Consider the following 11,321-nt stretch of genomic DNA (forward strand, 5'->3'; position numbering starts at 1 on the left):
GGAATGAAATTGACAAATAATCCATTACAGGGGTAAGTGCAAACACACTTGATAAGTGTTACTGAATATGTTTTATGGGTAGGGCTTCAAATAAAAGAAGTGGTTAGATTTGGGACGTGCATACTTAGTGGGGGGCAGAGACAAAGAAAAGGCTCCAGCAATGGACAGATTGGCTTTTAGGAGGGGAAGTTTGTTACAATGTTTGCCTCTGCAAGCATGAGTGATCTTCTGTGAAGACTGGGACTCTCAGAGGAAAAAAAAAATATGGTAGTCTCTTATCCCAGAAGTTGCGTGGTTATGCAGATGAGGGAAATTTCTAGAAGGAGTTTGTCTCGTCTGTTTAGTCTCAAATGTCTCCAGCTTAAGCTAACTTTATACTCCTCTGGGGTTCCAAGTGTGTCCCCACAGTAGAGAAGCTCCATGCCAAGAGCAGTCACTGTAAAGGACCCGAGGGGCTTGTCTCTCTCTCCTCACTGCTGGGCTCTCCTGCAGCTGCATGGGAAGACAAGCACACGTCTTCTCCCTTCTTGGCAAGGTTGTATGATTACTCCCCAGCAGCTGGGCATACCAGCTAAGTACTCTCAACAAGAATGGTTTGGTGATGCCAAAATCAAATTCAACTTCTTTCTTATTTGCTAGAATTCAAACCCACTGTCTTGTGCATCTTAAGTATGTACTCTACAGCTAAGCCATGTACCTCTGGCTCCCGGCATTTCTATTGGCCAATCTTTAGTATTTTTTCATAGAAAAAAAAAAAAACTTCAAAGATTATTTTTTAATTATTAATCAATAGATCAAATCTGGCATTTCCAGGGAGTACATTTTAATCCAGTCTCCTTCCAGAAGGGCCACAGACTATGTATGGTATTGCTAAAAGCCAAAATATTCACTAACACTCAAATCTGACATTTCCAGGGAGTACATTTTAATCCAGTCTCCTTCCAGAAGGGCCACAGACTATGTATGGTATTGCTAAAAGCCAAAACATTCACTAACACTCTGCTATTGTTTGGGTTCTGAATGACCCATGTGGCTCCTGTATGGGAAGGTATTGTTACTTTTTAAGGGTGGAACCTATCAGACAGTGTACCAGGATTTCTTTTTTGGGCCATTCACCAGCTCCCAAATCATGACATGGAGACTTATTATTAATTTTGAATGCTTGGCCTTAGTTTAGCTCTTATTTTAATCTGTTTATCTCCATTTTGCCTCGGGGCTTTCCTTTTTCCTTTCTTTCTTTCTGTATGTCTTACTTTCCTGATGTCTCCATGCTAGCTGGTGGCTGCCTGGCTTCTGGCCCCAAGCATGTTCCTCTCTTTCTCCCTCATTCTCTTCTCTCTAACCTAGATTCCTCCTCCTATTTATTCTCGCCTATCTGTCTCCTGCCTAGCGATTGGCCATTCAGCTCTTTATTAGACCAGTCAGGTGCCTTAGGCAGGCAAGGTGAAACAGCAACACATCTTCACATAATTAAACAAAGGCAGCAGAAACAAATGTCACACACCTTCTTCACATAGTTAAAGTCATATTCCGCAGCATAGACAAATGTAACACATCTTTGCCTAGTCAAAATAATATTCCACAACAAGATGGTCTTTAGGTCACTGAAGCCATGGTGTAGAAGAGGATTGTGGGACCTTCATCTGTCTCTCCCTCCATTTCCTGTTGATAAAGAGAGTGGTCATTCTGCTATGTGCTGCCAACATGCTGTGGTGTCTCACGCCTCACCACAGGCCCAAACGAACCTTTTTTCTCCGTGAATGAATGATCTTTGTGAATGAATGATCTCAAGTACTTTGATGTAGTTGTTAAATGTTTTGTGCATAGGGCCTCAAATAAAAGAAGAAGTGGTTAGATTTTGGGGCGTGAATATTTAGTGGTGTCAGAGAAAAGGCTCCAGGGATGGACAGATTGGCTTTTTTAGGAGGGGAAGTTTGTGATAATATTTGCCTCTTCAAGCGTGAGTGATCTTCTGTGATGACTGGGACTCTCAGAGAAGAAAGTATGGTAGCCTGATATCCCAGAAGTTGTGTAATTATGCAGTTGAGGGAAATTTCTAGAAGGAATTTGTCTTGTCTGTTTAGCTTCAAATGTCTTTAACTTAAGCTAACTTTCTACCACCTCCAGGGTTCCACGTTCCTCACACCAAACCACAATAAAGCTGTGCGTGTGTGCACACGTGCTCATGTGTGTTATGTGTGGAGGTCAAGGGTGTGTGCATGTGCTCATGTGTGTTATGTGTGGGGGTCAAAGGACAACCTCAGGTAGCCTTCCTCAGTAGCCATCAATCTTTTTTGCTTTTTTCCTTGAGACAGCTCTCTCATTGGCCTGTAGCTTACCCATAGCCTGGGCTGGCTGACCAGCGAACCCCTGGAATCTGCCTGTTTGGGCCTCCCTTGTGCTGGGATTACAAATGCAAGTCACCATGGCCAGAACTTTTTCCATGGATGCTAAGGATCAAACTCAGGTCCTTAGGCCCACGTGTTGTATTTCATTTAAATACTTGTTCACACATTTAAGACCTATGTAGAAAACTTTCTAAGACTAACCAAACCCTCCCCAACACACACACACACACACACACACACACACACACACACACACACACACACACAAAGTTAAGCTGTCAAAGAACATGTAAGTAGCTTTCCTGGTGGCTTCTGGTGGCTTTTCATTTTGTTACCTCCAGGGCAAGGGCACAGAGTACCCATGCTCCAGCTTTAGGGTTTCAGTCCGGAGCAGCCAATGTCAGCAGCCAGGCTGATGCTGATCCAGTATTGTGAAAACACTGTTTCACTCAGTTCGTTCTCAGGTGTGATACACCATACGCTGCAACACTTTTCAGTCCTGCAGGTCTGAGACTTTGGACTCAGTGTGGTAAGATGCCCTCCAGTGATTTCAGCATTAGCTTTGAGAAACTGTGATCCCGGCCCTTCAAAACGCAGCGCATTTGCTCATTTAGGTAAATGGACACACAAAAATACTTCTTCTTTTAGGTCAGTCCTAACAAAACACCAGAGTCTCTTGTTTCCTTTTCTTATGGAGTAGCAGTTGGGTGGCTAGCATGCTGTCCCCAGCACCCTTGAGTCCCAGGAGGCTCAGAGATGAGTTTAATTTAAACACGGTGGCTTTTCTTGGAGAAGGCTTTATTTTCCCCATTCTAATCGTATCGCTCTTGTTCTGTTACTGTCAGATTAAGGATTTTATTTCATTCACATCTTCTGTTTGTATCATCCATTTCAGGTTCTTTTTGAAACTAGGTCATGTTATAAATAATAAATAAGATTTAAAGCAGGCCTAGATCGCACCTGTTCAGAAGGGCTCAAGTAATGGAATCCTCATACATATATATATATATAATATATATATATATACATACACATATATATGCACACACATATATGTATATAAATATGTGGGCTTTATTTTGTTTTGGTGTTTTGTTTTTGGTTTTTTTGTTTGTTTTGTTTTGGTTTGGGTTGGGTTTTTTTTTTTTTTGGTGTTCTTTGGTCATGTAACCACATCAGGGCCCTGGCATGTGGGGCTTATGTCATGCTTGTGGAACTGTTTTGATCAAAGTCATGACGAAACGTTTTAGACTTTAAAATTTTCCCCCAAAGTGTGGAAATGTCTCTAATGATACGATATGCTACGAGTAAGGCTTGGTGGTGTTTAATAATAAATGTAATATGTAAACATTGTACGTCTCCCACAGCTTGAGAGGACTGGGGTTGGCAATGCCTACCGTTCAAGAGTGGAGTGTGCACATGGTATCGCAAGGCCATAGGTTCAGGACCCAGTGCCGAAGGGTGGGGTGGGAGGGTTTATTAAGATCAGCTCCAAATATATAAGACTGAAAAGGCAAGGCAAGAGGAGTGTGTCTGGCAGAAGGGTGACTTATTGCCCTGCTAAAATGGGTCCAAAATCTTAACGTTGTAGCGGCTTCCATGATGAGAAAAATCCTATGCTCAGCCAATTGTAAAGGACTTCTGGTGATCTAGAGGGGCCTCTCCTCTGTTCCTCTGTATCTGTAGGATATCGCGGAAAAAGCTCTTTTAAGTGGGTCATTTTGCCTCTTGGTTGGTACAGCTTCCATAATACCATATTCGTCAATGATGCTATTCAAGCTATGGTATGCGTGTAGTATTTGTGCACGTGAGTGCATGTGCGCATGTGTGTATGTGCATGTGGAGGCCAGAGGTGGATGTCAGGTGTCTTTCACTTTTGCTAGTTACCTTATCTTATTTCTGTCTCTGAAACTCATGAGGTTGTTGCTGGCCTCAGACTCACAGAGATGGCCCCCATTCTGCCTCTGGAAGGCTGGGACTGAAGGCATGCATCATGCAGGGCTGTCTTATCTTTTGAGACAGCATCTCTAACCAAATCCAGAGCTCACTGATTGACTAGATTGGCTGCCCGATGAGCCCCAGGGATCCACTTATCTCCACCCTAGAGATGTACACAGCTAAGTTCAGCTTTCCCGCAGGTGCTGGGGGCATGAACGCGACCCTCATTATTACACATGGGACGCTTTCCCAACTGAGACGTCTCCCGACTCCCCGTTGAGATTTGATAAGAACAGATTAAATTGAAGAAATTTCTCATTTTGTTTATTTATTTATTTATTATTTATTTATTTAAAATCACCATTCCCCCCCCCCCCCACGCTGGCCAACAGAACAAGTACTATGGCCTGTAAGTTTTCCTAGTTGATGAGACAAAGTCAGAGGGAATAGTTTCTCTGTATTTAAGAGGATGTATCCCAAATCTCTGTGTTTTTATCTCGTTTGATTGGAATTGGGGCTGGCCTAGGAGGCATCCTTTTTGGTTCTCACAGGAGAACTGAGGGCCTCCCATAGCAAATTCCACACTATGGTCTGTATTTCCAACCCTTAGCCTCTGGCCCTGCCCCGTACATGTCTTCCCTGTCCTGGATCTCTGTCTTTTCCTGTGAGGGTACATAGTAAAGCACTCAGAAAGCAGTACACCTGCTCCATCGAATCCTGTGGAAGCTGAGAAAGTCACCTGGACCTAAGTCTCAATTAGCATGGGATAGTCTGAGAAGTGCTAACTCTGGAACATTCTGCGTTCTTTCGTGATTAGATCTCTACCTCATGCTTCTTGCACAAGGATAAATAGAATTACCCAGAGTTTCTACAAGACTTCTGGGCCCCACAACTTCAGATTCTGAGGGAACTGAATGGGGGGATGGAAGCAAGTACCACTTGAATCTAGTTTGAGAAAAGCTGCCTTCAAGGTAAAGAAGTAACACAGATCTTAAAAAAAAAATCACACAGATATGCTTTCAAATCATTATGCCCTCACTTTAAATTGTGTGAGCTCAAACCAACTAATGCCTTCTGTTGCTCCTTTTAAAACGTTTCTAACACAGTTGTTTTGAGGATGTCCTGCCGTAGTACCTGACAGGTGGCATGTGCTTAGTAAACACTAAATGTAAGAAAACAGCAACAAAAGTGTCACTATTATACACTCAGGCCTTCCCCAAGGTCACCCATTATGTTTATTCTTTTAGGATGAAGAACCTATCTCACTCAGTTCCCATTATAATTCCCACATCTTCCAAAAGGACCCTCAGGTACAGAGTGATCATCTGGCTTTTTTGTCTACGGTCCTCTTTATTTCCACCCTATAACCATGGGAAAAAGTGAATTCTAAGCCAAATAGTTTTTGGCCCACGAATCCAGAGGAAATAAATAACTGAAGCAGGGGAGTACCTTCAATTACAATACTATGAACCCAGTTGAAATGAGAGAAACTTAGGCTAGAGGAAGCAATTTAAAAGTGATCTCAGTGAATCATAACCAAGTGACTAGTGACCTGAGAAATGAGTTTTTCCTATCTGAGGAGATTGTGGGGCATCTTAGAGCTGTCTAAAGTAGAAACAGACATGCATGGTTTTTAAGGAAATGTGTATGGTAATTTTTTTTCTACCTCTAAAAAAGGATTTGTTGAAGCAGTTCAAATTCAGCTCAAATGAGTCATTTTATTTTGTCGCTTAAAGCTTTAAAACGCTAAGTGTTCCCCAGGAACAAGGAGATAGAACTCTAGAGAGTTTCTGAGGAAGACAGCTTCCGGATCCACCAATTTCCGGTTGCTTCCTTCTCTCCTGCCCGTTTCCTTCACATTTTATCCAACACACATTCTTCAAACTGTGTATCAGGTGGTACATATGGTATATATGGCAGTTCCGGCATCCCTTGTAGGAGCTGTTTCACTGGCTATTTGTTCAATATTATGATAAAGGCATTCAGTAATATCCTAAAAAATGACTGGAGGAAGAATACCAAAGAAGATCTACACAAAGCATCTTACCAGAAAATTAGTTACCAAAGCACATTACTTATACAAATTACACATGTAGTTACTATAGAAATAGAAATCTAGATCACCTTTCTTCTCCTTTTCTTTTTTTTCCATTGGTATCAAGTATATTCACATTGCTGTTTACCTGACCCTTTTGATGAAGAATCTAAAACTCCTCTTTTTGGTTGTTGTTTTTTGTTTGTTTTTTTTCAAGACAGGATTTTACTGTGTAACCCTGACTGTCCTGGATCTCTCTCTGTAGACCAGGTTGGTCTCAAACTCACAGAGATCCATCTGCTTCTGTCTCCGGAGTGCTGGGATTAAAGGCGTGCGCCACCTCCACCTGGCTAGAACTCCTCTTTGTATCAATAGTTTTAAAGGCATAGAATAGTGTTTTCCAGAAAGAGCATCCTGGGAGACAGGTTGGACCTCTTAGGTAGGGTCGTCTGTCTGCTGTGGGCACCTGTAGCTGGGAAGAGCGCTGTGGCTGTGCTGACATTGAAGACTTCAAAGGCTCTAAAAGTGACTCTGACTGTCTTGTGCCTCAGCTATGTGGGGGCCTTGGCCTCTACTCCTTCAGACTTAGTCATAAAGTTTCTTTAGAGTTGACGAAGATAATAAGGCTGCAACACAATCAGGTTCTTCAGCAGCAGCAGCAGCAGCAAGTTATTTAATAACAAAAGCATGTAGAATGACAGACCACAAAGTCACAGTCCTGTTGTATCTTACAGCAGAAAAAAAATAATAATTGAACTTAAATGAATGGCAGCCCAGGTCTTGAAGACCATGGGTTGCATTAAGAGTAATTGGCCTCATTGCTGCAGTGATTCTGCATTCACTTAATATAAATTTTCATTGAAATGCCAAGTAGGATCTCACTTTATGTGCAAAAATTGAAATTATGCACCCAAGAAGAAAAACACAAGGATTTTCAGTCATTTCAAATCCATCCTGCACAGCTGTTTTTGCTGATGCTGTATGGCAACTTCACTATACAGAAAAGAGAAATACCCAGTGTCCTTTATCAGCCTTCTGGGAAATAATGAAAGCTGCTAATACTAATGAAAGCTCCCAGGAGTATACTTCCCTGTTAACGGCACTGCCCTTGGGCTTTGGGGCCTTTGATGTTGTTGGGGATAGTGGGACAATTTATTTTGCAACATTTTTATTCTTTTCTGGAGGAAGTATAAGTATATATCCTACAGTAGTGGGGTAACAGAGCAAGCCTTCCTGTGAATGAAATGCAAATATTTCATAAAATACAATCCTCTTGTATGAAAACTGAACTCCCAGACATCTGCCTAATTGCCAAGGGTGGGCGAGCATGGTTTGTGGAGGTTATCTTATCTTTGCTTTCTACCAGAGACAAATGTAGGAATTGAAACAATGTTCACACTGACAAGAGAGAAATCTTTTACTGATGCTGGCTCCAATGGATGATCAGTTTCGTACAGAAACATAGATGATGCGTTCAGTTCATCCGTTGCCTGCTTATTGTTTTATTTTGTTTATAAAGGTTTTATTAATAAAAAAAACTTTGGTTCATATATCAAAGCTCAGTTGACCTAAGAACTACTAGGGCCTTTGCTGCTGTCATGTAATGTGGTGGTATTTCAGTGTGTTGGTCTGCATTCATGGTTATCTTGGGATACATGTGGCCAACACTACAGGTTAGGCTTGCCTGTGGGCTATATATGTTCTGTTACCCTAACTTGAACAACAGCATGAAATCCCTCTGCCTCCCGAATTAAAATCACTTGGAATCCATCTAAATGCCAAGATGGAGTTTAGGTTTGTTGAAGAATGCCCATCCATCAATGACATTTAGCGTCATCTATACTCATTGGCCAGTGAGGTTAAGAAAGGAAGAAAAAGGAAGCAATTTAGGGTGGAGGAAAATGATAGCCAAGTGATGCTCTACTTTTGACATTTTTGCAGCCTGCAAATGATATAATAAGTGATATGCAAATTTGCACCAATTGCTTGATTTGAGAGCTCACAGCTTTCGGAAATGGGTTTGAAGCAGAAAGTATGGTGTCTCTAATCAGAGTCTTCACTTTTCAAGGGTTGATTATCCCCTTGGGCTGGAAAGCGAGTTTGTATGCAGGTTGTGGAGTGTTTGATGCCGTAATGAGAGTCTGACTGCTTTTCCTCCCCCTCTCCTCCACTCTCTCGCAGACCAGAGGACGTTCTCCTACACCGCACGCACGATGAGATTGTCCTGCTGCACTGCTTCCTCTGGCCAGTGGTGACGTTTGTGGTGGGCGTTCTCATTGTGGTCCTGACCATCTGTGCCAAGAGCCTGGCGGTCAAGGCAGAAGCCATGAAGAAGCGCAAGTTCTCCTAATGCTGGAGGAGGATTGTGGGAAGCCAAGCGCAGAGGCTGCCCTGTCAGCAGCACTCGCCTGCCCTGCAGAGCCCACATTTGGTGGCGCAGGAGATGGAAGGGGCCACAGCAGGCCTCCACGAGGCCCCTTCTTCAGTGGCATCAGAAACAGGCATGGATGGAAGACTCGGGAACTCATCGCCTGCCTTCCGCGGGCCGTAGCAGTGGCTAAAGGGTCAAACTCTTCTTAGCTATGTGGAGTGACTAACTGTTGGGAAAACCCTCTGAGAAGTTGGTTTTCTTTGGAAAAGTAACAGTATCTTATTTGTATAGTGTAGTATACAAACCATTATGATTTCTGCTACTTACAGATATTAAAATACAGTGCTCTCTGTGCTCTTTTCTATTTTCTTTTTTATGCTTAGATCACCAGGGTATTTAAAGGGGCCTCAGGGTTTTCACTTGACTCTGCTAGATTTAACTTAGCATTCAAAACTGCAGGTTAAGACATAACCGCCCATTTCCACTAGAAAATAGTATCTTGACTCCTACTTGAAAAAAGTAATTCTACAGTGGTGACTCGGCCTCTGGCCACTCTGGTTTTGTTTTTGTTTTTCCTTTGAAGACTGACAAAACATCCTCCACTGCCTGCCTTTGCGTGGCCATTATTATTTCTGGCCAGATGACTCTGTAAGAGAGAGGCCTGATTCTGAAGAAGGCCTGTCTAAGCTCTGGGGACACAATTCTTATTCATCTGTTCATGCTATTTATTTATTCATTTATTTGAAGTGCTAGGCATCAAAACAGAGGCATTACGCATGCTAGACAACCCCTGGACCACTGAGCCAGAGTCCCAGCCTTCTTCATTTTTTTTTTTTTTCCTTTTTGGCAGATTTTTTTTTCTGTGCAGTAGAACATACATGACATGAAACACTCTTTCAGTTTATAGTTGAATGCTGTTTTCCTCCCCTCCCCCCCCCCCCCCGTTTTTCTTTTTCCTGTTAGGACTGAAAACAAAGTCAGTTCGAGCATTTCATATTCCTTGCCCTGATGTTCTAGTGTCCAAGCGGGGTGATGACTGCAGTTGTTCTGTTTGCTCAGACAGAGCTGTGGAGGCATCCTGGCTCCCCCGCACTGCTGCTGGGCTTTCGGTACCTTCAAAAGTGCATCCTGGCCAGCCATGGGTGGCGCAGGTGGCCCTCTCTGTGTTCAAGGCCAGCCTGGCCTACACGGTGAGTTCCAGGACAGCCAGAGGTACATGGTGACACCCTGTCTCATTTTTTTTTTTTTTTTAATGCATCAGAAACCGTCACCTTTGCATCTGTTCCTAGACTTGAATTCCAAACACCAACCACGAGTCTCGGCTGATATCAGACCCGCCCTATTGGCCATCCAGAATCGGGCCTTCATTCAGATGAGATGCACATTTTCAGTGGAGGAACAGCTGACAGCAGGGTGTTGGCCTTGGCTTTCTTCTCACTCTGCAGACACGTTGCCCTTAGAATAACATTGGACAGGCTCACCTTGGTTATCTCCTCGGGGGATTGAACACTTGAGTGAGTGATGACTCCCTCCCATGTGGTCCACACATCACTGTCTTCTTGACTTCAGAGTGGAAGCTATCAAGAGTACCCTAGTGCTCTGGAAGAACGTTGGAAGAATACAGTCATTTTTTCCCCCTAATTCAGGTGTTCCAGGTTTCACTGTGAATAAGGCCCGGCATACACTATTTATGACATCCTTTGAGGCTGCTTCCGTGCCTTGACTTCCTTCCCAGTTTTCTCTTGCAGTATCCCTGTTGTCTTAGCAACACAGAACTATTCTGAAGCACCGGGTAACACGAAACCAGGAGTCAGAGAAAAATCATCGTCTTGGCATCACACGGAGGGAGATGAAGTCTGTTTTATCCTCATCCAATTATCTATGATTAACTGACTATAGAGAACACACAAACCTTAAGAGCCCATGGACATATGTCTGTGTTGGAATAAAAGGAAAGAACATGTTAATCAACCTGAGTTTTCATTTGTCAATTTGATACTCGTGATTTAGATTAACTACATGCATCCATTTAGGCCCGAAGAATATACACACAACTGTATGCTGTCAGTTGGTTTTTGGAATAGAGGATAAGCACACTGAATCTGTGAAAGTCACATGTAATTCTTAGGTCTTGTTTCCAGCCAGTTCAATGTGAGGCTTTTTATTTCTACTTGTTAAAAGTAAAACGCAAAGGTTAAGCCTGGAGAGGGGGGTTCATAAAAGATAAGCTTGAGTTCTTAATATTTGCTTGCATAAGTTGGAAAAAGGATAAGCTGCTGTAGCGCAGACCCCCAAATAGGATGGTTTATTTAAGATGCAAGTTTATTTCTTCCATGGCGATCCAGAGGTTGTAGTTGATAGGTAGAGAGTGGGTAAGCAAGCTGTTTGAGACTGTCTACCTGTGCTTCTCTTAGGGTCGATGCTGTCTCAAAGAATCGTGTGTATCTTCCAGCCTGGAAAAGAAAGGATGTTGGGAGAAAGCTATTGCCCTTACGGAATACAGCCATTCTCCATCACTTGTCCCCATCCGGCAGTCGCCAAGTATTTACTACACAGCCTCCAGGAACTCTTGAGCCTGTTATCTGCAGATAGACACAAACCCTGCAGTGCTCCAGGGGGTGGGGGAGCT

The 11,321-nt window shown here is 42.9% G+C and overlaps 1 protein-coding gene across 1 annotated transcript in view; it reads left to right on the forward strand.

Moving 5' to 3' along the window:
- Nucleotides 1–10,659, forward strand: part of Kcnmb4 (potassium calcium-activated channel subfamily M regulatory beta subunit 4) — a 59,391-nt gene extending 48,732 nt beyond the window's left edge. The window contains exon 3 of the mRNA XM_028877956.2: nucleotides 8,503–10,659. Coding sequence (XP_028733789.1) covers nucleotides 8,503–8,671 — 169 coding nt within the window. The 3' untranslated portion in view covers nucleotides 8,672–10,659. The remainder of the gene's footprint in view (nucleotides 1–8,502) is intronic.
- Nucleotides 10,660–11,321: the final 662 nt, after the last annotated feature.

This window comes from Peromyscus leucopus, chromosome 18 (genome assembly GCF_004664715.2).
Source record: "Peromyscus leucopus breed LL Stock chromosome 18, UCI_PerLeu_2.1, whole genome shotgun sequence".
NCBI classification, from domain to species: domain Eukaryota; kingdom Metazoa; phylum Chordata; class Mammalia; order Rodentia; family Cricetidae; genus Peromyscus; species Peromyscus leucopus.